The sequence below is a fragment of the Peromyscus maniculatus genome, chromosome 5 (assembly GCF_049852395.1).
Source record: "Peromyscus maniculatus bairdii isolate BWxNUB_F1_BW_parent chromosome 5, HU_Pman_BW_mat_3.1, whole genome shotgun sequence".
Taxonomy (NCBI): domain Eukaryota; kingdom Metazoa; phylum Chordata; class Mammalia; order Rodentia; family Cricetidae; genus Peromyscus; species Peromyscus maniculatus.
Genome location: NC_134856.1, coordinates 44,050,141 through 44,077,575, shown reverse-complemented (window position 1 = coordinate 44,077,575; position 27,435 = coordinate 44,050,141). Strand labels below are relative to the sequence as shown.

The window sequence follows — 27,435 nt, the reverse complement described above, 5'->3', positions numbered from 1 at the left end:
GTCTCAAAAACTCAAAACAACATCAATATCAAAAAAGAAAATTAAAATTAAGAAAATAAAAATACATGGGTATACTGGCTGGTTTTGTGTGTCAACTTGACACAAGCCAGAGTCATCAGAGGAAGGAGTCTCAGTTGAGAAAAAGCCTCTCCGAGATCCAGCTGTAAGGCATTTTCTCATTTAGTGATCATTAAGGGAGGGCCCCGCCCATGGTGGGAGGTGTCATCCCTGGGCTGGTGGTCCTGGGTTCTATAAGCAGGCTGAGCAAGCCAGTAAGCAACTCTCCTCCATGACCTCTGCATCGGCTCCTGCCTCCGGGATCCTGCCCCACCTGAGTTCCTGTCCTGACTCCCTTCAGTGATGAACAGCAACATGGACATATAAACCAAATTAACCCTTTCCTCCCCAACTTGCTTTTTGGTCACGGTGTTTCACTGCAGCAACAGAAACCCTAAGACAATGGCCTGCTGGCTGTGGTAGTGTTTACCTGCAATCTCAGCACCCCGACGGCACAGGCCGAGGGATAACGGAAAGATTCAGGCCCATCAGGACTACAGTAAGACCCTTTCTCCACAGAACTAAAACAGGGCCAGAGATGGTTTAGAAAGTAAAGGCGGCGGCTGCTAAGCCAAACGGCCCAAATTTGATGTCCAAGACACACATGTTAGAAGGAGAAAATCAGCTCCCACAAAGTGTCCTCTGACCTTCACACAAAATCTGTGGTTTATGTGAATACCCCTCCAACACACACACACACACACACACACACACACACACACACGTTAAAAAATGAAATAACATGGTCAGCAGTGACGGTGCCTGCCTTTAATCCCAAGCACTCTGGAGGCAGAGGCAGGAGGATCTCTGTGAGTTCCAGGCCAGCCTGGTCTACAGAGTGAGTTCCAGGACATCCAGGACTGTTACATAGAGAACCTCTATCTCAAAAAAAGAAAAAGAAAAAAACCCCCAGGTCACAAAGATACAGATCTCTTAAAGGGGTTGACCCCAAGTTCCTGAGGAACATGCGCTTTGCCAAGAAGCACAAGAAAGGCCTGAAGAAGATGCAGGCAAACAATTCAAAGGCAATGGGTGCCCGTGCAGAGGCCACGAAGGCCCTGGGAAGCCCAAGGTGGTTAGGCACAAGATGCCGCAGGACCCCAATCGCAAACTCAGCCATCTTGCTTTCATTGCTCACCCCAAGCTTGGGAAGCGGATTAGAAGCTACGTGGCCAAGGGTTGTAGGCTCTGCCAACCAAAGCCCAAGGTTCAAACCAAGGCAGAGGCCACAGCTCCAGCTCGGGCTCCCAAAGGTACCCAGGCCCCTGTGAAGGCCCCACAGAAAAGGTTTCTGTCTGCCAGTGTGAAGACAGATAGACTGGTGTGATACACCTGCACACTATTTGCAGATGATCAGTGGCCTATTCTGTTTCTACAAATAAACTTGGGGCAAGATCTGTTAAAAAAAAAAAAAAAAGTACAAGGTGAGGCAGAGTAGACCAAGTGGTTATTTAGGGCTAGGACAAGACGATTGGGTTATTGGGGGTATTACTAGATCAAAGACCTTTAGAACATAAAGACATTCTAAAATTAATTGTCACGTTTACAGTATCGGAATTCATCAAAATGTTATTGATTAGTACACCTTTTTGAAATTTTTAGTTACATTTATTTATTTGTGTGAGGGAGGTACGTAAGCACCACAGCATACACGTCAGAGAATGGGTTCTCAACTTCTACCACATGGGTCTCAGGGACTGAAATCAGGCGTCATGTTCACACCACTTAGTCCTCCATACTGACCTACTCAGGTTCCAGGCACACACGCGGTAACCACATGTACACGTGCAGGCAAATGTTCATACTTGTAAAATAAATACATCTAAGAATTGGTAGGTAGGTGTAGTGGCATATCCCTGTATCCAAGAATTGTAGAGGTGGAGGCAGGAATAGTTGTTCCAAGCCAGCCTTGGCTACATGAAACCTGGCCTCAAGAAACACACACACACAAATAAACCAGAAAAAGCATGGGACTGGAGAGATGACTCAGTTGAAACTTGCAGAGGAACAAAGTTTAGTTTCTAGCACCCACTCCAGTTCTAGGGCACTCTTTCAACCTCCTTGGGCTTCTGCATACATGTGGTGCACATACAAACACTCAGTCACATACACATAAAATAAATATATACATATTAAAAAAAATTAAAACAACAAACCCCACCAAACCTTTGGTAAGCCAGAAGTGTGACAAAGACCTGTAATCCTAGCTACCAGGGAAGCTGAGGCAGGAGGATCACAAATTCAAGGCCTGCTTCAGCTGCAGAGCAAGATTAAGGCCAGTTTTTTTTTTTTTTCTTTTTTTAGCGACTTATCAAGACCTTGTCTCAAAAGTTAAAACAAATAAAATCATAAGAACAACAATAACAAACCTCTCAGTGACATGGATTGGCCAGGGTTCCCAGGTGGGATGGAATTACAATCCCAGAGACAGTTACCAGAGAAAATAGCTCCACAGTGCAGAGCTGCCTCCTGGAGAGACCAGTGCAAACTGGGGGTTTCAGAATAAACTGTGCCCTCAGCTAATTCCCCATTTTGAGCCCTCCCTTCTCACTAATGTAACCCATGTCGCCCATATTCTACTCAGCCAGCAAAGAGGCTCACAATCGGATCTGTCCTGTAGAGAGGGCACTGGCAATCCACATGAGGTCCAGGGCCTTGAAGGGTACCAACACGAAGCTGACATTGGCAGGCAGGTTCTTGGCACTCTCAGGGTACATGAAATGGTGGGTTGTTCGGCTGCCAACATCCTTCTCAAAGCCCACAGTTGGTGCCTGATTCATCCTGAAGAAAAAAAGAGGGTAATATGAAGAGGAACTACCAAGGAAAGTGGTACATGGGTTTTAGAGGATAATCTGGCACTCACCAAAAATGGAAATGGAAGCGGGACATGATGGCTCATGCCTATAATCCCAGCATTCAAGAAGCTTGAGGCAGGAGGATTACCATACATTTGAGGACATCCTGGGCTACAGTGATACCTGTCTCAAAAAAAATGTATAAAATGATGTACACTTTGACCAGGCAATGGTTGCTTAAGTAAAGATAAGACCATTCCATTAATCAAAGGACTGGTGGGTCCGTTTTGTCCATTCATCAACTGAATACCATTTATGTATCAGAGAAGAGGAAATTTTACATGCTGGCAACAAACCCAACACTATTCATCGAAACATCCAAGTGGTGGAAAGGACCCTGAGTCCTTTGTTCTTTTTTGAGACAGGATCTCATACAGCTCAGACTGGCCTTAAATTTACTATGGACCTAAGTTGGCCTTTAACTCCTGACCCCCCCGGCGTCTACCCTCCAGGTGCTGGGATTCCAGATGTGTACCACTAAGTCCGGGTAAGGCTCCCATTTTGGTGAACATCTTCCCCCACAGTTGAAATAGCTCTTAGCATGAGCTTGCAGGTCTTTGTTTTCTGCTGACTGTTTCTGTGGGCATTTCTGTCTCCTGAGGATGGAGAACTCTGCGGCATCATTACAGTAGGGTGGCCATAAGCTCTGCTCCTTCACTATGGCATGGGGACCCAGGGGGCAGGAACAGTCTCCAGGTGCCTCCCTAGCCTTCATGCCAGCTCTGTGAACCAGCACAAACGTCCCCTGTCAGAGGGGCTGACACCATGAGCTGGGTGTGGACTTCCTTTGCCACACACAGGGCACCTCTGCTGTTCGCCTCCTGCTTCTCTCCCAGCAGCAGAAGTGTCGGAGAAGGTAGGGAAGAATCCCAGTTGCCTGTGGATGATGGAAAAGGCAAGAAGCCATGGAGGCCGGGCTGGGCTGGTGCTGGGATCCAGACTGACCCTCGTGAGGACCTAAGAAGCAAACTTCATCTTACCAGAGACTAAAACACCAGAGCTCTGAAGACCAAAAGGGTGCGATTATCTCATCTGAGGGAAAAAGCTATGAAAGAAGGACAACTCGGGAGGAGGCAGCAGAGCGCTGGGGGTGGGGAAAGAGGAGCAAGAGAAAGCAACGGCAGCTGACTGTGACCAAAATAAATTACATACACGTAGGAAAGTATCGTGGGGAAACTTATTATTTTGTGTGATGGGGGCTACGGCTGCCCCAGGCTGGCTTCTAAAGGCCCACTGCCTGCTTTCTCCGCTGTACAGGAGCCAGAGGTCTCAAGAAGGCTCTCTTAGACCGAGTAGTGAGATCGTCTACTCCTCAGCCCTGTGCTTCCTTCACGCCACGCCAGGCCCCAGACAGCAAGGGACTGGGAATGAAGCTGCAAAATAACGTCCAAGATGATGTTTCATGGCCTCCACAGGAACGAGAAGAAACGTGGCACTCTTTTGGAGGCTGATTCATTCTAGATAAGTCATGCCCTGGAAAGGGGCCAGAGGATGACATGGATCTCTGGGACACGGAGCCACACATTCCAGAAACCTATCTGTTCCTCGCTGCCTTCAGCAGCCAAAGAAACGCTGGGCAGGGTGGATTCAACTTTACTTGGAGCACACGGTATCCGGCTCTCTCATCCCTTTCACTTACGCTTACAGCATGTCTTCTATCACCTGGCAAGGCTAGGAACTGGATGTATCTGCTGCCTACTGATGTGTCGGCAAGAGGAGATCCCCATTCCAGTCATCAACTAAGAGTAGAGAATTTACAGGCGGAGACAGTGGAGGTGCGAGGACACAGAGGAAGCTAGAGCTCTACCTCACTGCAGTGCTCTCCCTGATTCTGGGATGGAAGGCCTCCCTGGTTGGTTCCAAGCCAAGAGAGGTCTGCAAGCAGCCGCCTCTGCTGCCGTCTGGCTCATTATATAGACCCCAGACAGTCAACTACCATCCGGGTCACCCTTTCGACAAGGAAGTTCCAGGGCCCCCGCCAAACACCACATCTTGACCTTGCCTCATGTGAAGGAGGATCTGTGGATGTGTCCTGCAGCTAGGACACCCATGTCATAAGTAGCCACAGCTTTCGGAGCTGCAGGCTTTGACCCCTGGGGCTTCCCAATCATCACCCAGGAACCTAATGACAGAGTTGCCCAGAGCATCTGAGAGCGGCTTTGGACTTTTCAAGTACCCCAGGGGTGAAGGGAAGCAATGGAGCCTCAGTAGAGAGAGTTCTTTCACCCGCTTCCAGCTTCCCTCCCTTTAAAGTACCAGCAATGGACGATGAAGATAATCCAAGGGAGTTCTGGGTGGAACTCAGTATTCTCCTGTCTCCCTGTCCATCACCATTTCTCATCATCCAAAAAAAAAAAAAAAAAAAAAAAGGAAATCCTCAGAGACATATTGCTGTGTTGGTGTTGCTATGGAGACAGCAACAGTGTCTAAGACAAAGGCCTTCTGCCTCCTGGGAAATCTGGTCTTTCTGCAATGCTCATCCTAGGAGATGTTTAGTAGAAACCTGGCGTCTCAGCATGTTCTTTCTTTCTTTCTTTATTCATTCATTCATTCATTCATTCATTCATTCATTCATTCATTCATTCATTCATTCATCCCTGTGTGCGCCTCTACACACTTGGAGTTGACTAGAGGAGAGGCTAGAAGACGGGACTGTTCCTCTCCTGCTTTCTGCTTGATTTAGCTGCGTGTGCTTGTTTGTGTGGGGGTGTCCACATGCCGCGGTACACGTGTGGAGGTCAGAGAGCAGAGTCTGGGTGTCAGTCCTCATCTTTCCTCCTTGAGACGGGGTCTCCTGGCCTCTGTTCCGGCTGGGACAAGGGGTGCTCCAGTCTCTGCCCCTCAGCTCCCTTCAGGGGAGAAGCCTATGCTACAGCACCTGGCTCCCCTTATGGGCTCTGAGAATCCAAACTGAGGTGGTCAGGGTTGGCCAACAAGTGCCTTTATCTACTCAGCTACCTCCCCAGTTCTCACCTCAGTTTTTTAGACAGGGTTTCTCTGTGAAACTTGAACTTATCATTTTGGCTAGACTGACTGACCAGCAAGGCCCCCGGGGTCTACCAATCCCAATCCCACCAGCACTGCGGTACGGGTGCATGCTCTAATACCCAGCTTTGACATGGGTGTAATCATACCTGAACTCTGGTACGCATGTTTGTATAACAAGCACTTTATAACCCCAACCATCTCCCCAACCCTATTACATTTTTTTTTTTTTAATTTTATTTTTGGTTTTTCGAGACACAGTTTCTCTGTAGTTTTGGTGCCTGTCCTGGATCTTGCTCTGTAGTCCAGGCTGGCTTGGAACTCACAGAGATCCGCCTGGCTCTGCCTCCCAAGTGCTGGGATTAAAGGCGTGCGCCACCGATGCTCAGCTTTTACTTTTATTTTTGAGACAGAGACAGGGAAGGGCTCGTGTATCCCAGTTTGGCTTTGAACTTACTAGGTAGCCAAAGATGAACACGAACGTCTTTGTCCTTCTACCTCTATACAGGGGTGCCGCCATGCCTAGCTTACTCAGTGGGGCGGCTCAAACCCAGAGCCTTGGATGTCCTAGGCCAGCACTCTACCAACTATCAGTATCCCCAGCCTGGGGCTCTGGGGCTTTTCTGAGACAGGGTCTCACTATGTAGTCAAGGCTGTTTCAAACTCAGAGATTCACCTGTTTCTGCCTTCCGAGTGTTTGGATTAAAGGTGTGGGCTACTGTGCCTAGCTCTCACACGGTTTTTAAGCCAGGAATTTACTATGGCAGCCCAGTCAGGCTTGAACTTGGGCTCTTTAGCCTCAGCCTCCAGAAGGCTGAGATTCATAAACGTGTGCTACCATGCCCACCTCACCCTCTTAAAGATAAATTGATTTAGTGTACTGTGAGGACAGTAGAAATACCTCCTGCCAGTAACAGTTCTGTTAAAAATATTTGTTATTATTTTAAATTTTATTTGGGTGTGGGTGTGTGTGAGAGTGTACAGATGCTCATGGAAGCCAGCGGAGCCAGATGCCGTGGTACGGAGTCACTAGCAGGTGTGTCATGTGACGGGGGTACCAGGAACTGAACTTGGGTCCTCTGAGGAAGCGGTATGTATTCTTTTTTTTTTTTTTTTTTTTTTTTTTTTTTTTTTGGTTTTTCGAGACAGGGTTTCTCTGTGTAGTTTTGCGCCTTTCCTGGAACTCACTTGGTAGCCCAGGCTGGCCTCGAACTCACAGAGATCCGCCTGGCTCTGCCTCCCGAGTGCTGGGATTAAAGGCGTGCGCCACCACTGCCCGGCTGCGGTATGTATTCTTAACTGCTGAGTTCTCTCTCCAGTCCTAGCAACTTTACTAAGGGTCTCCTAAAGGAGAGGTAGGGGTTTACCGCAGAGCCTGGTGTGTGCAGTGCTCAGGATTAATCCCAGGGCTTTGTGCATGCCAGGCAACTGAGCTACATCTCTAGCCTCCCACATGTATATTTTATGGGTCTCAAAAAATATTTGTTTTTATTTTATAAGTGTTTTGCCTACATGTACGTATATGTAACAATTACGTGCCATGCCCATGGAGTATTGGGTTCCATGAAACTAGAGTCGCAGATGACTTCAAGCTGCTATATAGGTGCTGGGAACCAGATTCTGGTCCTCTGCAAGGGCAGCAAGTGCTCTTCAGCCCCCCAAATTTATATTTTGAACACTTTCTCCACCAATCTTGAAAAACTAGGGCGAGACCAAGCCTGTGCACTGAGCCCTCTGGGTGCTGGTGTCCCTTAGCACACTGGGTGTGCACTGAGCCCTCTGGGTGCTGGTGTCCCTCAGCACACTGGGTGTGCACTGAGCCCTCTGGGTGCTGGTGTCCCTTAGCACACTGGGTGTGCACTGAGCCCTCTGGGTGCTGGTGTCCCTTAGCACACTGGGTGTGCACTGAGCCCTCTGGGTGCTGGTGTCCCTTAGCACACTGGGTGTGCACTTGCACTTGTAGCCTATCAGAAAAGGGCAAAGAAGACTGGCAAGATGGCGGCAGGGGGTAAAAGAACTTGTCACCAAGCCTGAATATCTGAGTTTAATCCGTGGGACCCAGGTGGTGGAGGGACTCCCGCAAGGTGTCCTCTCTGGTACCCCGAGGGCGCTTCATGGACTGTCTTCCCCGTTCCCTGCCTGGTTCTATAAGAGCTCACCTCATGATAAAGTTGTGTCCGTCCACATCTTGCCCATAGCCAGAGCCCCGGAGGTTGCCTGAGTTTCCCACCACAGCACAGCGCCGGCACTGCTGAGGGTCCCGGAAGCGGTAGGGGTTCTCGCCAGGCACGATCCGGAACAGCTTCTCCAGCACCTCGTTGGTGTTGTGTGACTTGAACTGGGGTTGCAGCATCTGGGCAAGGGAGATGGCTGTGAGGATAGAGAGATTCACCCTTCAAGCCTCCCCTCCAGTCAGAGGCACACAGACCTCCCTGCCCAGGGCTCTCTGGGAACCCCTCCCCGGACACTGAGGAACTCCTCCTCTCTCGATGGTAGCGAAGCCTTGATTCCCAATGAGTCTCACTATCGAGAGACCAATACCCAGTACCCTGCCAATCATGGGCTGTTCATCCAATGTTCTAGAGAGACTTGGGATGGGAGCTGGGTGTCAAAGTGCTATTTGAGGCATTTTGGAGGGGCTTGTAGGCCTGGGTCATAAAGCAGAGCAATGTCCTTGGGGGTTCTTTTCCAATCTGTCTTTTGGGGGGCACCTGTGGGACTTGTCTGTAGCCACTCTGAACCCTCTGGGAAGCACAGGGAGCTCATAAAAAGACAGACAGAAAGAAGGAAGGAAGGAAGGAAGGAAGGAAGGAAGGAAGGAAGGAAGGAAGGAAGGAAGGAAGGAAGGAGAGAGAGAGAGAGAGAGAGAGAGAGAGAGAAAGAAAGAAAGAAAGAAAGAAAGAAAGAAAGAAAAAAAGAAAGAAAGAAAGAAAGAAAGAAAGAAAGAAAGAAAGAAAGAAAGAGGAAGGAAGAAAGGAAGGAAGGAAGAAAGAAAGAAAAATACATAAGTTCCTTCAAAGCCAGTTGGAAGAAAACTGGCTCCCACTGCTCCTTATCCAGAGCTGGAACCCAAACTGCTAATGATCAACAAAGACTCCATGTAGCAGAGGTTAGCTTTGAACTCCTGATCCTTCCGTTTCTACCTCCTAAGTATTGTGTTTCGTTAGAGACAAGGTTGCAGTATGTAGTCCAGGCTGGTTTTAAGCTTGCTGTGTAACACTGGCTGGCTCTGACCACACAGTGATCCTCCTGCCTCAACCTCCCGAGTGCTGGGATAATAGATGTATACCACCATACCCCGGCACAGTTCCACGCTCAGTGGGGCCAGGCAGATGGCGCACAGGAACAAAGGAGGTGGGGCCCACAGCAAACAAAAAATTATATGCCTGCCAAGAAAGAAAGAAAGAAAGAAAGAAAGAAAGAAAGGAAGGAAGGAAGGAAGGAAGGAAGGAAGGAAGGAAGGAAGGAAGGAAGGAAGGAAGGAAGGAAGGAAGGAAGAAAGAAAGAAAGAAAGAAAGAAAGAAAGAAAGAAAGAAAGAAAGAAAGAAAGAAAGAAAGAAAGGAAGAAAGAAAGGAAGAAAGAAAGAAATCCACGGGCCAGTGAGATGTCTTAGGAGGTGAAGGTACTTGCTGCTAGGCTTGATGACCAATATTCAAGTCCTAGGACCCACACAGTTGAAGAAAATTGATTCTGATCTCCACATATGTGATGTGACACACACATGCCCATACATACACACACACACACACACACACAGAGAGAGAGAGAGAGAGAGAGAGAGAGAGAGAGAGAGAGAGAGAGAGAGAGAGAGAGAAGTTTTAAAAGTCCAGCCAGTTGCCGGGCGGTGGTGGCGCACGCCTTTAATCCCAGCACTCGGGAGGCAGAGCCAGGCGGATCTCTGTGAGTTCGAGGCCAGCCTGGGCTACCAAGTGAGTTCCAGGAAAGGCGCAAAGCTACACAGAGAAACCCTGTCTCGAAAACACCAAAAAAAAAAAAAAAAAAAAAGTCCAGCCAGCAGCCAGGCAGTGGTGGCACACACCTTGGATCCCAGGCCTCAGGAGGCAGAGGCAGGTGGATCTCTGTGAGCCTGGTCTACATTGCTGTAGACTGAGTCATAGTCCCGTGGGTTTGTGGACCTGCTCCTGGGACCAAAGTCTTCTTTGGAGCAGAAGCTCTGAGACAAGAATTCTCAACTTAATGGCCAAAGGGGATGATGGTGGGGAACAGGGATTGAGGAACATAGCACCTAAAACAGCCTTTGATTTCCATCCCTGTGACTGGAGGAGGCCTGTCTAGTCCCCTGGGAATCCACCCCAGCTCAGAGTCTTGGTCTACAGGCCACCCCTGAGACTACAATGGCAGGCAGACACTGGGCACTTTTTGAACCTTTATTTTTCTCCATAAAACAAAGACTAATAGACGGGCGGTGGTGGCACACGCCTTTAATCCCAGCACTCGGGAGGCAGAGGCAGGTGGATCTCTGTGAATTCGAGGCCAGCCTGGGCTACAGAGCGAGATCCAGGACTGGCACCAAAACTACATGGAGAAATCCTGTCGCGCGCGCGCGGGAGGGGGGGGGGGACGACTGTAGTTGTGAGTGGCAGTTGTGAGTGGCAGGCAGGACTCTGCTACAAGAAGGGTCTATGTCTTGGAGGAATCTTAACAGTCTGGGCCAATGAACAGATTCTGCACAGCTGTCTTGATCAATGTGGTCATATATCCTCATATCCCTGAAAAAGGAGAGGAGAGTCATCTTGTTCCCATGCTGGCTGGAGGAACAGGGATCAGGAAATGACTCCCCATGCCAGGGAAAGCAGGCAGCCTACAGGCTCCATTCTTGGCCCAGGAGGCAACCAGATGGCCCTGTGGAACCGGGAAAGTGATGCACCGGAGATGACGGGGGCAGGGTGGAGGATATGAAAAACAAAAAGGTCCTGGGACCTGGGAAAACAGGCGTGGACCTGGCATCGGCCCTTCTGGGGCTCCTCTGCCTCCCTCTCCCTTAGCAGCTGAGGTTTACAATGTTCTCCCCCAGACCAAAGCATTTTCTCTGGCAACTGCAAAGAGCCAAAGATGACTCTTGAAGTGTTTATAATTACTCTGAGCCAACATTTACCAATAGGATATTCAGTCTTACAATCCATATTTCTGGCCGGGCGGTGGTGGCGCACACCTTTAATCCCAGCACTTGGGAGGCAGAGGCAGGTGGATCTCTCTGAGTTCTAAGCCAGCCTGGTATTCGAAGTGAGTTTCAGGACAGCCAGGGCTGTTACACAGAGAAACCCTTTCTCAAAAAACAAAAATAAAACACAACCCATGTTTCTGGGCCAGGGAGATAACTCAGTAAAAAGTCCATGTCGTGCAAACAATAAAAACCTGAGTTTGGATTCCTACCACCTGTGTAAAAGCCAGATGGGGCCATGCACTTCTGTAACCTGCTGCTGACCGTGTGTGGACAGGCAGAAGTCTGGCCTCTCGCTGACTGGCCAGCTTAGCCAAATCTTTGAGCTCCAGATTCAGCAAGGCCCTATTTAAAAAAAAAAAAAAAAAAAAAAAAGGTAGAATGGCCAGTGCAGTGGCACATACCTTTAATCCCAGCACTTGGGAGGCAGAGGCAGGTGGATCTCTGTGAGTTCAAGGCCAGCCTGGTCTACAGATGAGTTCCAGAACAGCCAGGGTTATACAGTGAGACCCTAGCTGGAAAAAGAACAATAGCAACAACAAAAATAAGGTAGATGGTGGCTGAGTCAGATACTTCCCAACTCTGGCTTCCACAAACACAATCCTACATGCTTACACACACATAAAACATGCACAGCACACATAAGGACTGGAGAGATGGCTCAGTGGTTAAGAGCACTGGCTGCTCTTCCAGAGGCCCCAGGTTCAAATCCCAGCACCCATGTGGTGGCTCACGAATGTCTGTAACTCCAGTTCCAGGAAATCCAAAGTCCTCTTCTGGCCTCTGAGGGCACCAGGCACACAAGCGGTACACAGATATACATGCACACAGAACATCCATTCACATACCAAAATTTAAAAAAAAAAAATGTCAAAAGCATGTATATACGCTGTGCATATAAAACCAGGCTTCTGGAGTCTGATTGGAGGCTGGAGGAAGGCAGGCGAGGTGATTCAGCGAGGAAGGGTGCTCACTGTACAGCCTGGCAATCCGAGTTCAATCCCTGGAACCCAGGTAAACCCCACAAAATTGTTCTCGGATCGCCACATGTCCACTGTGGCACCCACAGATCAACCACTACATCACACGTGTACACATGTATGTGTGTATACACACACACACACACACACACACACACACACACACACACACACACACACACCATAAATAATAATAATAATAACAATGTTGGAAAAATAAGAAGTTGGAGGAGGGAGGAGCACTAGCCGCCTGCTGGCAGGGTAGCATGCTGCAGCTGCCCCCTCCCAGGAAGGCCTCTGTCTACGGCATGGCCTTCAGGTCGTCACTTACTTTCTCACTCGGACTGCTCTGGCCATTTGTGCTGCCCACCTAGGCCAACAGCATTTTTTTTGGGGGGGGGGGGTATGTACACTGGACTCCTACAAGCACCACGAACAGTAGTTCTCTCTCCTTCCAGGTCGAACCTCACTCTGCCTGTTAGCAATCCGATCTGGGTCTTCGGCTCAGACCAGATGGGCTTCCCACTCGGTCCCCACTCGGTCAGGATGCTGGGAGTCACGAGATAGACAGTCCAAACGGGGGCTGTCAGAGCGGTTCCCAAATGAACCGACTCTGGAAAGAAGGCAGCGAAAGGAAAGCCAAAGGGGCCGCGGTTCTTACCATCCACCACCTCTGGACATCTGGGGGGAGATTCATGTTATCCCTGGTCCAGACCGGTGAGATGTGACTGTCAAAGTGGCTGTCAAACCAGTCCGAGGTGCCGGCATCGCCCATGCAGCGACGGCAGGCGCAGCTCTTCCCCGGAAGCCCCTCCTTGCCGAGGCGCTGTAGTCCCGTGTAGCCTGGCACCAGCTTCACCCGGTGTGTGCCACCCAGGGCCCCCGAGTCCAGGTAGGGCAGGGTGGCCATGCTGTGGTGTGAGTAGGTGAAGAGCAGGGACATGATGAACACCAGCAGGAAGGCCATCGAGAGGAACCACACCCGCAGGGAGCACTTCATCGTGCTGGCCACGGGGCAGCCGTCACCGTGGCCAATCCTTTCCCAGCCTACTGTGGGGCCAGCCACGGTGCAGCCTGCTTGCGTCGGCAGCCCGTATAAAGGGCATAGGGGCATGAGGTGTGGCGGGGGACTCTTGTCATACCCTCCCTCAAAAGAAGGGGAAAGCACGTCTGCGGGAGTAGCCCCCCTCCCTCCCCCCCGTCCCTGAGCCACTGGAGCCCCGCCCCCCCCTTTTAAGGCTTCATCGGGTCTCTCAGTCACTAGCTGGGCCACAGAGGCTCTGCTTCTCCTGCCACCCTGTCAAGGCAGAGGTCAGTCCATCCCAGCCCTCTAGTCCCTTGTGACTGCTGGCGGCCAGCTCCAGGGACTCCCCTCTTTGGCGGCTTGAAAAGGTCCAGTCTGGAGCAGTCGGGGTCCTTGTGGCTCATGAGCAGACACTGAGGCTGCCCCTCCTCCCCGGCAGTGGGGAAATCCTGGAACTCTGATCTCGGCGGCGGTGGCAGCGAGGACGCGGGCTTCAGGGGGCCTGCATTCCATGCAAGAGTCCTCTTCACGCTCGCAGGCCCTCCAGGCCCGACAGAAAACCAATGATCTTCATGGGCATCAGGAAGCTGCCGTAAAAACCAAGGCCCTCCTCTCCCTCCACGGCTTCTGTTCTGCTGCTTCCCATCAGCCGGGCTGGTCGGTCCTCTCTCCTGGTTATCCTTGCCCAGGGGGTCACAGAGCACCTACTCCTGCTGGGGGGGCGGGGGCGGGGGTCCTCTGGAGCTGGGACCAGCTGCTGCTCAGCAAGGTGCTGCGTCTAAGCCATGTGGGTCAGCAGACTCCTTCCTGGGACTGCTGGCCTTGGCAAGGCAGCTGTCCTGCCCACCCCTGCTTCCGGTGTGTGAGGAGGCTGTCCAGCCCTTGGCTCCTGCCAGCACTAATCCCCTGGCAGGCTCTTCCTCACCTGTCAGGCGCCAGGTTGCCACAGCATGACCCTGAAATTCAGAGAGGAAAAAGAATATGCATATAGAAAGCAGGAACCCGCGCACTCATGCACACGCACGCGTGCACGCGCACACACACACACACACACACACACACACACACACACACACACTCCCCCCCCACAGGCCCCGCCCATGGTCTCAGAGGGGATAAAGTCAGCAGTAAAGGAGATAGAGGTCCCTTAACAAAAGGGTAGACAAAGAACAGGGCCCCCTGCTCTAACCATCCACAGATAGCATCACTTTGCCTAACCCCCAGCCTCAGAAGACTGAGTTAGTGCAACACCTTCACTAATTAGCCTGAGAATAAACAAGGAGTAAGCTAATTTCCCCAGGGTCTGCCGGCAAGGGCTGACATACTCAGCTTGGAAAGCCTGGTCCAGCTTTGTGTAGGTTGCTTTCAGGAAAAACTGAGGAGAAATCAGTCCAGAGAAGATCACAAGGTCTGAGAATATTGCCAGCCCCCACATAGTGCTCTCAGGGAACTTCTAGTGCCCATGGGAAGCTGGCAGGGGCTTGTCCGTGATCTCTCAGGTCTGGACCGTAGAGGCAACATTTCTGACTGGTTCAGTGGACCATGAACAATCCTTCCTGCTCTAATGAGCAAGGGAAACAAGTCAGGAGATGGGGTTTCTGGCTTCAGAAACACCACCAAGTAGCCCCATGGGCAGTTTCCTTCATCTGGGCATTATGGACAAAGCAACTCCAAGAGTCCTGTTAGCGCCAACAGCCTGAGGCTGCACACTGTCTTAGCGGACAACGGGGAAAAGAGGCCACTTGCAGAGCTGCTGAGTACTGGCCTGAAGAAAAAGAGCTGGAACCCATGCTAAGGGAACCTCTTAAGCCTTCTCTTTAAATCCAGACAGTCAGAGTTAAGTTCTGACAAGACCCCTGGGTCTCACATCCACCCTTTCCTTGTTGAAGGCTCCAGTCAGAGACATTCTGGGGTTCCCCGGCTGCTGCTGGCAGCTGCAGGCTGTCTTGGGATCTGTGTTAAGAAGACGCCAGCCAGGACAACAGCCTCCAGCTCCAGAAGGAAGTCGCAGGAAGATAAAGAGCTGAGGGCTGTTTAGTAGTGAATCAGAGGCCAGCTAGAGGCCATAAGAGATCCAAGATTCAACAAAAACCAAAGGGAGCAACGAGATGCTTCTGTGGGTAAAACGACAGCCTTTGTTTAATCCCTGAACTCACTTAAAGGAGAATTGTTGCTACAAAGTTTTCTTCTTCTGATCTCATGTAAGTGACATGTGTCCCCCCACCCCCAACACACACACACACACACACACACACACACACACACACACACACACACGAAGAACAATTAGAAAAGGGGGGGGGTCTAGAGAGATGGCTCAGTGGTTAATAGTACTGGCTGCTTTTCCAAAAACCTGGGTCCCGTTCCCACCTGCCATAGGGCAGCTCACAATCATCAGTAACTCCATTTCTAGAGGATCCATTGCCCCCTTCTAGCCTTCTCGGCACCGGGCATGAACGTGATGCACAGACATTCATGTAGACAAAACTCCCATACACATAAAATAAAAATAAATAAATCTTAAAAAAACAAACAAACAAAAAAAAAAACAACCTGGCCCCCTCAGGGTGCAATAGCTCAAATTTCTTCGGTGAAGCTAAACCCCAGAGCCCCCAAGGAAGGACTAGTTATTAGCACAATACGTGAGCGAAGATGTTAATTCTAGATTGGGAACAGAACACTTATAGATGTGACCTTATGAGTGGCAGTGAGCTCTGAGACCTGGCCTGACTCCAAAGCCTGACAAGAGCCAGAGTGCTGAAAAAAAGCCTGTAAGCAAGGGCAGCTGCAAAGGCTCATGGGAGTGAGGGAAGGGTAGAGGTGCCGAGACAGCTCAGAAGGTAAAAATATTTTCTTCCATGCCTGCTGACCTGAATCCAATGCCTGGGACCCACACAGTAGAGGGAAAGAACCGACTCCCTTACATTGTCCTCTGATGTCCACATCCATAAATAAGTAAATAAATACCTTTTTTTTTTCCTAAGCTTCAAGCCAAACATGAAGGTACATGCCTATAATCCCAGCTCTTGAGACACAAAGGCAAGAGAATCTTTTGCGTTTAAAACCACTGTGGTAGTGTGAATAAGAATGGCCAACATACATTCATATATTCAAATGCTTAGTCACCAGGGATTCTGGTGGCTCTATTTGAAAGGATTAGAAGGATTGGGAGGTATGGTCTTATTGGAGGAGATGTGTCACTGGGGGTGGGCTTGGTTGTTTCAGAAACCTATGCCAAGCCCAGCCTGTGGATCAGGATGTAGTTCTCTGCTCTTACTCCAGTGCCACACATGCCTCCGCCATGCTCCCTGCCATGACGACAATGGACTAAACCTCTGAAACTGTAAGCAAGCCCCCCAATTAAATACTTTCTTGCCTAAGAGTTGCCTTGGTCGTGATGTCTGTTCACAGCAATAGAACAGTGCCTAAGACAACCAACCTCCACTGCATAGAAAGTCTGAAGGTAACCTGGGCAACATAAGACCATCTCAAAAGACCAAAAGGGAAACACCACCACCGGGCAGGAGCTGTGGCTCAGGTGGTCCGGTTCTTGACTAGCAAGCACGAAGCTCTGGGTTCAGTTTGCAGCAGCACACCAAGCATGTGGTGCCCATCCAGCACTTATGAGGTAGACTAGGAGGATCAGACTACTTTGGAGGCAATGACTTTGTAGGCTGAGTAGCTGAAGGAATGAGGACCATCAGCTGCAGAAATGGCCATGAAAATGGGGGCTGGGCAAACACTGGCCTAGGAAGCTTCCAGAGGAAACATCTCTGCCAGAGCTGTCACTGACTACTTGGGATTTAAATCAGTATCAGGTCATCAGAGGCAATTGGACTGCCTTGATAGGGACAGGGGGAAAAAACCTAGTTCAGCAATATGTTTAGGGAAGTTCAGAGTGGATGTGGGCTCCTGCTTTAGAACCCCATGTCCACTCTGTTACTGGGAGCTTAAGCTCATGTAGTGACAGATGGAAGCAAAGGAAGTGTTGGTGGTATCAGAACCTCTAGACATGCACTCTAGCCCCAGAGGTCATCCAGCACTGGCCCTGACTTGTTTCATTTCCACTTGTGAGCTCCTCATGTCCTAGGTGTCCTAACTGAGGTCCTTCTCCTTCACAGCTGCACAATCACCCACAAAAAGTCCACGAATATCCTCATATAAAATGTAAGGAATGGGGTTTCTGAGTGTGGTGGCACATGCCGTAATCCCAGCACTTGAAAGGCAAAGGCAAGAGAATCATGAGTTTAAGGCCACCACTACCTGCATGGACAGTTTCAGGCTAGCCTGGGCTCCATAAAGAGATGGAGAATCAAAAACAAAGCCAGGTGTGATGGCACACACTTTTAATCCCAGCACATAGGAGGCTGAGACAAGTGAATCTTTGAGTTTGAGGCCACCATGATCTACAAGAGCAAGTCCAGGCCAGCCAAGGCTACATAGCAAGATCCTGTCTAAAAAATACAGGATTTTAATTGCTAGAAACCCATCTCATCTCTTCCTCCTAGGAAAACACAGCTTCTCCAAGGAGTCTATGCCATGGACTTGAATTAACCATCCAAGATCCAGGAGAATGCGTTGCCCATGATGCTTGCTAAACCATGAGTACAGACCCAGCTGTACCTTCATAGTTAAACTAACTGTTTCATGAATGGCTTTTATTGTTTCTGGGCACAAAACAGGCTGTCTGGGACAACTCATGAAAAAGAGCTTTAGAAGTGCAGGGAGAATTACATGGATTTGGATGCAGTTTTCTTCTTTCCCACTTAACAGTAAAAACTGATACGGTTAGTGGTTTATTTGAGGCAGTTTTCTGGGTTTTGGAAATTACTTTGGAGCTAGGTGTGTGTGGTGACCTCATACCTGTGACCTCAACACTGAAAAAGTTCAAGGCCAGACTGCTAACAAACTGAACCAGTAAGTGGCTCAGAGGTCAAGGTGCTGACACCAAGCCTGACCATTGGAGTGGAGGGACCCACTCGGTGGACTTTGAGAACCAACTTCCTGAAAGCTGTTCTCTGACCTCCACCAGTGTGTGCACACTCCATCCCACATACAAATGAACAAATGAGGGAAGAAGTTTTAAATGTATACTTCAAATGCATGAGCTACATATGGTGTGTGGGGGGGGTTTGCACCCACTGCTGCTGTGCAGTAATCCTCTTGTGCACTGTAAAGATCTGTCACTCAAATTAGTTTAATAAAACGCTGATTAGCCAGTAGCCAGGCAGGAAGTATAGACAGGGCAACCAAACTAAGGAGGATGGGAAGAGTCTTCTCACAGAGGGAGCAGGAGATGAACATGCCATGTTAATAGAAATACCACCACATGGCAAAGCATAAATAGAAATATGGGTTAACTTAAATGTAAGAGCTAGTTAGTAATAAGCCTGAGCTATTGACTGAGCATTTATGATTCATATTCAGCCTCTGAGTCAGTTATTTGGGACCAGGTGGTCAGGAAAGGGAAACATCTGTTTATTTCCTCCCTCCCCGCAACCAAAAGACAGTGTCTCATTATGTAGCTATGGCTGGCCTCGAACTTGTAGCAACCCTCTTGCCTCAGCTCCTCAAATGCTGAGAGGCTGTAGGCATGCACCTCCATGCCAAACGTTTACATTGCCATGGCTTTATAAGAGGTTTGGGGCCATAAATTTTGTAAATTTGGGGAGACCATGTAATAATAATCATTTCCATGAGACCTAACCAATCTCAGACTCCTAAGGCTAAATAAACAGAGAAAGTAACACCCAGGAGGCTGAGGCAGGCCAGGCCTTGAAGAGTGGATGGATCTACTCCTCCCTTCCCCCCGGCCTTTTGATAGTCAGAGAACTCATGGTCAGAGGAGGCTCCCACGGAGCAAAGCAAAACTGAAAGCCCACAGGAGGCCCTCACCAGCAGTGGTAAATGGAGCAAAGGGTGCTGGGAAGGGGAGCGCCAGGACTACACTGCAGGCTGCGGTGTGTTTAGAGCCCATCTCGGTCAGACCCCAGGAGACCAGCCACAGAAATAACCCTAATGAAACACGGGCGAGCACGGCCTCAGATCAGCACAGCTGAACACATCCTGTAACTTCCTTGACTGGCACAGACAAGAAACGTAAAATGTGAAAGCACCGAGGATGGGGGGGTGGGGGTGGGCAGAGTTCTAACCCTCCACTCCCACCCTGCCTGAGGGTATGTCCCAAAGCCGCCTCCTGAGGACAGCACATCAGTCCATTATTCAAATGTCAGGATCTGTTATGAACCAGGCGCATCTGGGGATGGCTTCTCATTTTACTATTCCTGATCAAAAATCCCAGGACTAGCTAACCAGGTCACCCAGACAGAAGACCATTGCTTCTTCCAGAAACCTTCCAAAGTTTTCCAACTGGGTACACCATCAAAAGTTCTCTTTCCTATTGATTCCTGCCAGCACACCACAGGGGCCAATTCCTGCCTTCTGGGTGAGGCAACAGCCAAGCTTGACCAAAGGTGGCCTGGGGGCTCAGTCACTCTCTCGAGTAAGAGACCCAGAGCCCCCTCAAGATGGCTCAGTGATCGATGGTGAAAGGGATCACTATGACCCACGTGAAGAGATAGAAAGAATCAACTCTACAAAGCTGTCCTCCAGCCTCCACTTAAGAGGCCCTTAAAAGGCTTTTTTCACGGGGCTGGAGAGATGGCTCAGCTATTAAGAGCACCTGGCTGTCCTTCCAAAGGACCTGGGTTCTATTCCCAGCATCTACATGGTGGCTCACAACTGTCTGTAATTCCAGTTCTCGATGATCTAATGCCCTCCTCTACCCTCTACAGGCACAACACAAACACATGGTCATCACACACGTCACAGACATGCATGAAGGCAAAACACACACATAAAATAAGGACAACTTTTAGGTGTCAGTTCTTGCCCACCATGTGGGTCCTGGGGACTGAACTCAGGTCCTCGGGCTTGGGGGCAAGTGCTCTAACCCACTGAATCATCTTGCTGGCCCATGTTTTATTGTTGTCCTAAATAAGGTTTACTTATGTGTGCCACAGTACAAGTGTGAAAGTCAGAGAACAACTTGCAAAGAGTTGGATTTCGTCTTCCACTATGTGGGTCCTGAAGATGAAATTTAGGTCATTGAGGCTTGACAGCAAACATTTTTACCTGCTGGTCCAACTCGCCAGTACCGTTGTTGGTTGATTGTTTATTTTACCTGTATAAGTGTTTTGCCTGGTGCCTATGGAGGCCAGGAGAGGGCATCAGAGCCCCTGAAACTGGAGTTACAGATGGTTATGAGCTGCCATGCAGGTGCTGGGAACTGAACCCAGATCTTGTGCAAGAGCAACACGTGTTCTTATGTGTGTGTGTGGTTTTTGAGACAGGGTTTCTCTGTGTAGCTTTGGTGCTTTTCCTGGAACTCGCTCTGTAGCCCAGGCTGGCCTCAAACTCACGGAGATCCACCTGCCTCTGCCTCCCAAGTGCTGGGATTAAAGGCGTGCGCCACCACCGCCCACCACCGCCCGGCTTGCAACAAGTGTTCTTAATTCCTGGGCCATCATCTCTCCAGCCCCTTGTTACTACTGTTTTTGCTTTTGTTTTGCTCTGTTTTGTTTTTTCAAGACAGGGCTTTCCTGTGTAGCCCTGGCTTGGCTCGAACTCAGAGATCTGCCTGCCTCTGCCTGGCTTCTCTTAACCTTCTTATGTTATCATATTTCACTATATTTGTTTTCATTTTTAGAGGATTTTTATTTATGTGTACATGTGCATGTGTGGCTATGGGCACATGCAAGCAGGTGCCCAGGGAGGCCAGGAGAAGGCGTCAGATCCCCTGGAGCTGGAGTTTGGTTGTGAGCTACCAGATGTGGTTTCTGGGAACCAAACTCAGGGCCTCTGTAAAGTGCTGTTAACAGCTGAGCCACCTCTCAAGCCCTGTTTTCATTTTTTGAGACAGGGTCTTGACTGGCCCCAAATGCCCAGCCTTTTTTCTCCCTCACCTCCCACGTGCTGGATTACAGAGATGAACTGCCACACCTGGGTGGTGGTTTGGTTTCTCTCCCATAGTCCATTGTATTTATAGATTTGTTTATGTGTTATTTTCTTACTTTGTTATTTGTTACTTTGTTATTTGTTTATGTTATTATCTTACTTTGTTATTTGTTTATGTGTTATTATCTTACTTTGTGTTTTCTCTATTATTTTTGTTTAGTTTTTTTCCCTCAATTTCCAGTGGACTGACATATTGCCTCTCCCACCCTACCACTTTTCCCTCTCCTGGTTTAAAAGTTATATTCCTCTTCTTTTAATAGTTACCTTAAATTGTTAGCATACCTACATTATTTTCCTGATGAAACCTAGCTTTTCTTTTCTTTTCTTCTTTTTTTTTTTTTTTTGGTTTTTCGAGACAGGATTTCTCTGTGTAGCTTTGCGCCTTTTCCTGGAACTCACTTGGTAGCCCAGGCTGGCCTCGAACTCACAGAGCTCCGCCTGCCTCTGCCTCCCGAGTGCTGGGATTAAAGGTGTGCGCCTTAATGATTTTGCTTTCTTTTTTTAATTAAAAATCCAGTGTGGAGACTGAGAAGGAAGCTCCGCCAGTAGAGTGCTTCCCGTGCAGGGATGGGGATCTGAGTTTCATTTCCAGAAGCCACATTATTAAATAAATAATATTAAAAATAAGCCCCTGGTGCAGTGGCAAATACCGTAATCCCAGTGCGGGGGGGTGGGGGGGGGTGGGGGGGGGTGGGGAGACACGACACACGGACACAGGATGGGACGGGACGGGACGGGACACCACAACGACAACAGGTCCCTGGGCCTCTTAACCTATGAGAGACCCTGTCTCAAAACACAAAGGAGAGGGGTTCTGGAGAGATGGCTCAGCGGCTAAGAGCACCAGCTGTTTCTTCCACGGGACCCGGGTTCAATTCCCAGCACCACATGGCAGCTCACAGCAGTCTGTAACTCCAGTGTCCAGTTCCAGGGGATCTGATATCCTCACACAGACATACATGCCAGAAAAACACCAATGCACATAAAGTAAAAATACATAAATTATTTAAAACAAACAAAAACAAAGGAGATGGCCCCTGAACAACACCCCCGATTTTCCTCCGGCCTCCACACACATTCTCATCCTGCCTCCCCCCCCACCCCCATCTGTCTCTGGACTCTTGCTTGCATGTTTGGCTGTCTGTGGCGGACACTGCTCATTGCCCATTGACTGTGGCTCTCTTCTCTTCCTGCCAACAGCATCCTGATCTGTTCAGGAAGCTAAGACCCAAGATATGAAGCCAACCATAGCCAGGCTCTTCCTTCCTTCCTTCCTTCCTTCCTTCCTTCCTTCCTTCCTTCCTTCCTTCCTTCCTTCCTTCCTTCCTTCCTTCCTTTCCTCCCTCCCTCCCTCCCTCCCTCCCTCCCTCCCTCCCTCTCTCTCTCTCTCTCTCTCTCTCTCTCTCTTTCTTTCTTTCTTTCTTTCTTTCTTTCTTTCTTTCTTTCTTTCTTTCTTTCTTTCAATCAGGCACTGGCATGCAAATAGATCAATTTAAGTTAAAGAATGAAGGCGATGTCTCTAAGGGCTGTCTGTGAACTGAACTCGGGTCCTCTGAAAAAAAAAAAAAAAAAGCATACTCTCTGAAGCAGTGAGCCATCTTTAGCCCCCCAAGCATCTCTTAGAACGTCCTCATTCCTTCCAGACATGCCGGTAACAATAGGACTGCCTTCTTGCCTTTATTTATTTTGGGGGATGGGCAGGGCCCTGCTATGTATCCGGGCTGGCTTTGGACTCAGTGTCCTCCTGTTTAGTCTCCAAGAGCTACAGGCACACACACATGGATCTGCTGCTCTTCTCGGACACATTAAAAGTCAGCCTGGGCCTCAGCCGAGGAGCTGAGAGCTTGCAAAGGGCCAAATGGGCCTTTCTTCACGAGGGAGTTCACATGGCTGATAATCATCTCTCACTGACCAGGTGAGAGGCTGAAATCCTAAGTGCCATGGAAGCTGCTCCTGCCAGTAAGTTCTTATCTTGTTCAGCTCTTATCTGAAAGATCCCATTTGTCAGGGCAGCCTACCCTGTCCCTATCTGCTGTGACCCGGACTAGAGGTGGCGGGGGAACAGGAGAGTGGTACTGACTGGTGCTCGTCACCAGCTTGCTCCAGGCTGTGTCGGTCTGTTTCCTTCAGTGTGCTGGCTGGAGTTCTAGCAATCTTGTTAGCGATGGTTTGATATTCCTTCCCAAGAGACAGGCATTGGCAAGGATCCCCGGTCCCCTGATAAGAACAGTTTAGTCCAATGCATCCCATGAAGACGGAGCTGTAAATTTATACTCTAAACACAGCAGTCATACATAAAAAGATAAAATTCTGAAAACAGTAACCTCCCCCGACCCCTCACCACAATCACAATGGCTAAGCATTGCCTGGGTAAGAACTGGCCCAGAGAACACAGAGAAGCAAGCAGGGTTGAGGCCCATAGGCCTGCTGGTCTGAACCTGGAAAGGCAAGCTGAAGGGAAGTTGCTGCTGACTACTGTTTTTAAGTGGCTGGTTTTCCTAGGAGACAAAGCCTTACAGCCTGGACCTAAGCTGAGCTGCTGCAATAAGACAGACTCCAAGACAAACATGACCGCTCACCTCTGTAATCCCGCCACTTAGGATGAGGCAGGAAGATTACAGGCAAGTTCGAGATCAGCCTGGACTACATACTGAGATTCTGTCCCAACCTGGAAAAAAAAAAGAAGAAAGAAAAGAAACCTGTAGAGAAAACAGGTCGCTGATACCAACAGTTAGTACAGAAATTGACACACAGGCTCTGTAGGTAAAGGCGATTCCTGCCAGGTCTGACAACCCGAGGTCAACCCCCAGGTTCCATGTGGTAGAAGGAGAGAATCCACTCCCAAAAGTTGGCCTCTGATCTCATCCAGATCTGCATATCTCATCTGATATACGTCCAGTGTGGCATGTCTGCCCCCTCCCTCCAACAAATGAATGTAAAAAAAAATTTTTTTTAATTGACACGCTAAGTCATGCATTGTTGCATTCGTCCATAGTCCCAGCTCTTCAGGAAACTGAAGTGGGATAACTGCTTGCACCTAGGCCCTTGAGTCTGTCTTGGGCAATCCAAGGGGAAAGGGTCAGGGACACAGACAGACTGTGATTTTTGAGAATGATCATGTAACCAGAGCTGTGGCTGCGGTTGTGGCTCAGTGGTCGGAAGTCCATTTGGTGTGTCCGGCATCCGGGTTTCGATCCCGAGCCTGTACACATAGAATTGAGTTAGGTGAGAATGAGAAGTATGGAAACACAAGTCCACAGTCATGGTGTGCGCCCAGTATCAATGTGGACCCTGTCTCTTTTGCTCTGCCATCTTCGGAGTGTAGGCTGTTTCACCCTAGAGTTGTGAAAAGGCTGCTGCACTCCAGACCATTTCAAGCAGGAAAATGTCAGGAGAGAAAAGGAAGCTTGCTTTTCACACGCTCTCTGTCTGGTAGCTCACGACCAACTGAAATTCCAGTCTCAGGGGATCGGACACTTTCTTCTGGACTATGCAGGCACCTGCACGCATATGTGCATACCCATACACAGTTTTTAAAGCAAAATAAGTCTTTTTGTTTGTTTGTTTTTTCAAGTTTTGCCTGTCCTGGATCTCGCTCTGTAGACCAGGCTGGCCTACAGAGATCCACCTGGCTCTGCCTCCCGAGTGCCGGGATTAAAGGCGTGTGCCACCACCACCTGGCCTAAATAAGTCTTTTTTTTTTTAATGGGCAAAAACACTTGTGTTCCTTACTTTGGTGATCAAATTATTGAAACAAGGCACTCCATGGGGTTGAAATTACCCCCAAGAACCTCCTCCGGGAAAAGGGAAAGGCTTCAAGAAGCTTGGCGCTAACCAGAGAGAGATTTCCCACAATGCTGACTACTTGTCAGACTACCTCCCTAGAGAGAAGCTCAGACAATGATGGGCAGGACAACTAGACTGGATTTCATAGCTATGCATAAACCTCACAACAGGACCCATGAGAGAGCCGGGGGAAAGGTCACTGGATCTCTTTGTCGTCTTCCTGATGTGGCCACACTGAATTAATCTCCTCTTTTCTGCTTTGACTGGCTAGTAAGGATGCAGGGCTGAGCCTGGCTTGTGAGGGCTGCTGGGTGCCGGGTGCCGATGCCAACACCAACTCCAGTGCCATCGCCTTCACCCCCTCTCAGATCACTTCCATTTGGGACTGTAGACCACTATCGGGACTTCCGGGTAACTGTGAACATCTTCCCAGTCTCTCCAGACCTCTCTTCCCTTGTTTTCAACCTATGCTCTCCGTGTATTCCAAAGGGTCTGCCCTCAGTCCTTTTTGTTTCCGCACACCACGTCTTTTCCAGCCCAAGAGCCTGCATTCCTGACTGGCTCTTTGGCATGTCTACATAACACTTCAGACTTGACTCAACATCTTCTGTATGAGGCCAAGGTCAGACTCATGATCATAAACAGCATTCAGAGATCTCAAAAGCAGGCTTATTTCCAATCATACCTTACCCTCTTGGGATATGAACTCATTTGAATCACAAGCAATATCTGGCTCACATTTATTAAGAGGAACTAGAACTGAAAAACCAAAAACCAGACAAACAAAAACCATAAATGTGTCTACCTTTCTCACTTAAAATATAAAACCTACAACCTGAATTGTAGTCAGTTCCAGGCCAGCCTGGGCTACAGTAAGACCTCATCTCAAACTTAAATATATTAATTAACCTCAAGGCATAGAGATTGTGTTGCTTAATTCATGATCTCTGTCCTACTGCATGGTCTAGTATAGTCCTGTATAGACTAGACATTAAGGGCGCTGGAGAGACAGTGGACTGGTTAAGAGCACTGGCTGTTCTCCCAGAGGACTTGGGATCATTTTCCAGCACCCGGCTGGCAGCTCACAACCCTCTGTAACTCCAGTTCCAGGAGACTTGAAGTCTTCTAGTCTCAGCACAGCACACATGTGGTACCCAGACAGACATACAAGCAAACACCCATACACATACACATATTAGGACAGGCATCAATAAATGTTTGCCTAGCTGTCATCTCTGTATAAGTAACCCAAGCTATAAGAATCAGAAAAACCACTGGCTACAAAAATAGTTTTGAAACCTTATTTTGGAGATCAGGTTTCATGTACCCCAGGCTAATCTTGAACTATGTCACCAAGAATGAACTCTTGAAGATCTGAGCCTCTACTTCCCAAGAGCTGGGATTACAAGATGGGCTAAGATACTTGTTAGGTAAGTCCTCTATCAACTTAGGTACACCCTAACCCCCCCCCCCACACACACACACCTTTTGTTGTTGAAACAAAGTCTCATCTTGGCCTAGAACTCACTGTGTAGCCAAGGATAATCTTGAAATCCTAGGATCACAGGTACAGGCCAGCAAGTCCAGCTGAAATATTTTTTAGGTATGCAGATAGAGATGATAATTATATTCTGCCCCACATTCATTTGTCCCCAAAATGTAGAAGGAAGAGTTTTCTCTAATTTCTTTTTCACTCAGTACTAGGGAGTTACAAATGCCAACCACGTACTTTACCACTTAGCTATAATCACCAGCTTTGTGTTCTGTACACTTATGAAAAAATTAAGACAGGTTTCACTAAGTTGCCTAGGAATACCTCGAACTTATGATCCTTCTACCTCGGCCTCTTGAGTAGCTAGAAGTAACAAAGATCGCTCCTCTATCCATACAAGCTCAAAGCCTCCACAAGTAAGTAAGTACCCAGCAAAATCTGGATTTACATTCTGGCATGCCACTGGTCACCTACTAACCATCTGACCTCTCGGATCTAGGTCCTTATCTATGAGGTGAGCCTGTCATCCTTTTCACAGCAGTCCTGAAAAGATTAGAAGCAAAAGGCTCCCAGTACACCAACTGTCTTTTGGGTGGGCAAGCTGAGGACCACAGTCCACCTAGCCCCATCCCATTCGGGTAATTCCTGGTCTAGAACCCCACAACCCTGGACAGCATCCTGAGGTATAAGCCCTGCACATAAGTAGTGCCCCTCACCTCCCTACCCCCCATCAGCGCTCCCACCCTGAGGCCAATCTCCCCCGAGGCCAGCAGTCTTGCTCCCGAGCGCCCTCTCTGACCAATCACAGACACTGCTACCCCACACAGTGCACGGTACCAGCTTCCAGAAACACAGAGAGGTCTCGGAGCCAGCCATGCCTTGGCTGGCCCCTACTCTACATTAAACAAAAGTGTTGTGCACACCTCTCACCCTCCCAGCTGCCACTCCATCCAACCACACAGAACAGAGATTCTAAACGGCTCCCTAAGACCCACCCTACACCTGGAGCTCTCTAGCTAGCCATAAGTCGTCAGTCGGACTCTAGGAAAGACAGGAG

General features: G+C 49.1%; 1 protein-coding gene across 2 annotated transcripts in view; it reads right to left on the bottom strand.

The window, feature by feature from the left end:
• Window positions 1-27,435, bottom strand: part of St3gal2 (ST3 beta-galactoside alpha-2,3-sialyltransferase 2) — a 56,372-nt gene that overhangs the window by 5,897 nt on the left and 23,040 nt on the right. For both annotated transcript variants that reach the window (XM_042277715.2, XM_006974095.4), the window contains 3 exons: window positions 12,722-14,040; window positions 8,057-8,250; window positions 2,659-2,838 (listed from right to left, as the gene is read on the bottom strand). In XM_042277715.2, the coding sequence (XP_042133649.1) occupies window positions 2,659-2,838; window positions 8,057-8,250; window positions 12,722-13,174 (827 nt within the window). In that variant the 5' untranslated portion in view covers window positions 13,175-14,040. The remainder of the gene's footprint in view (window positions 1-2,658; window positions 2,839-8,056; window positions 8,251-12,721; window positions 14,041-27,435) is intronic.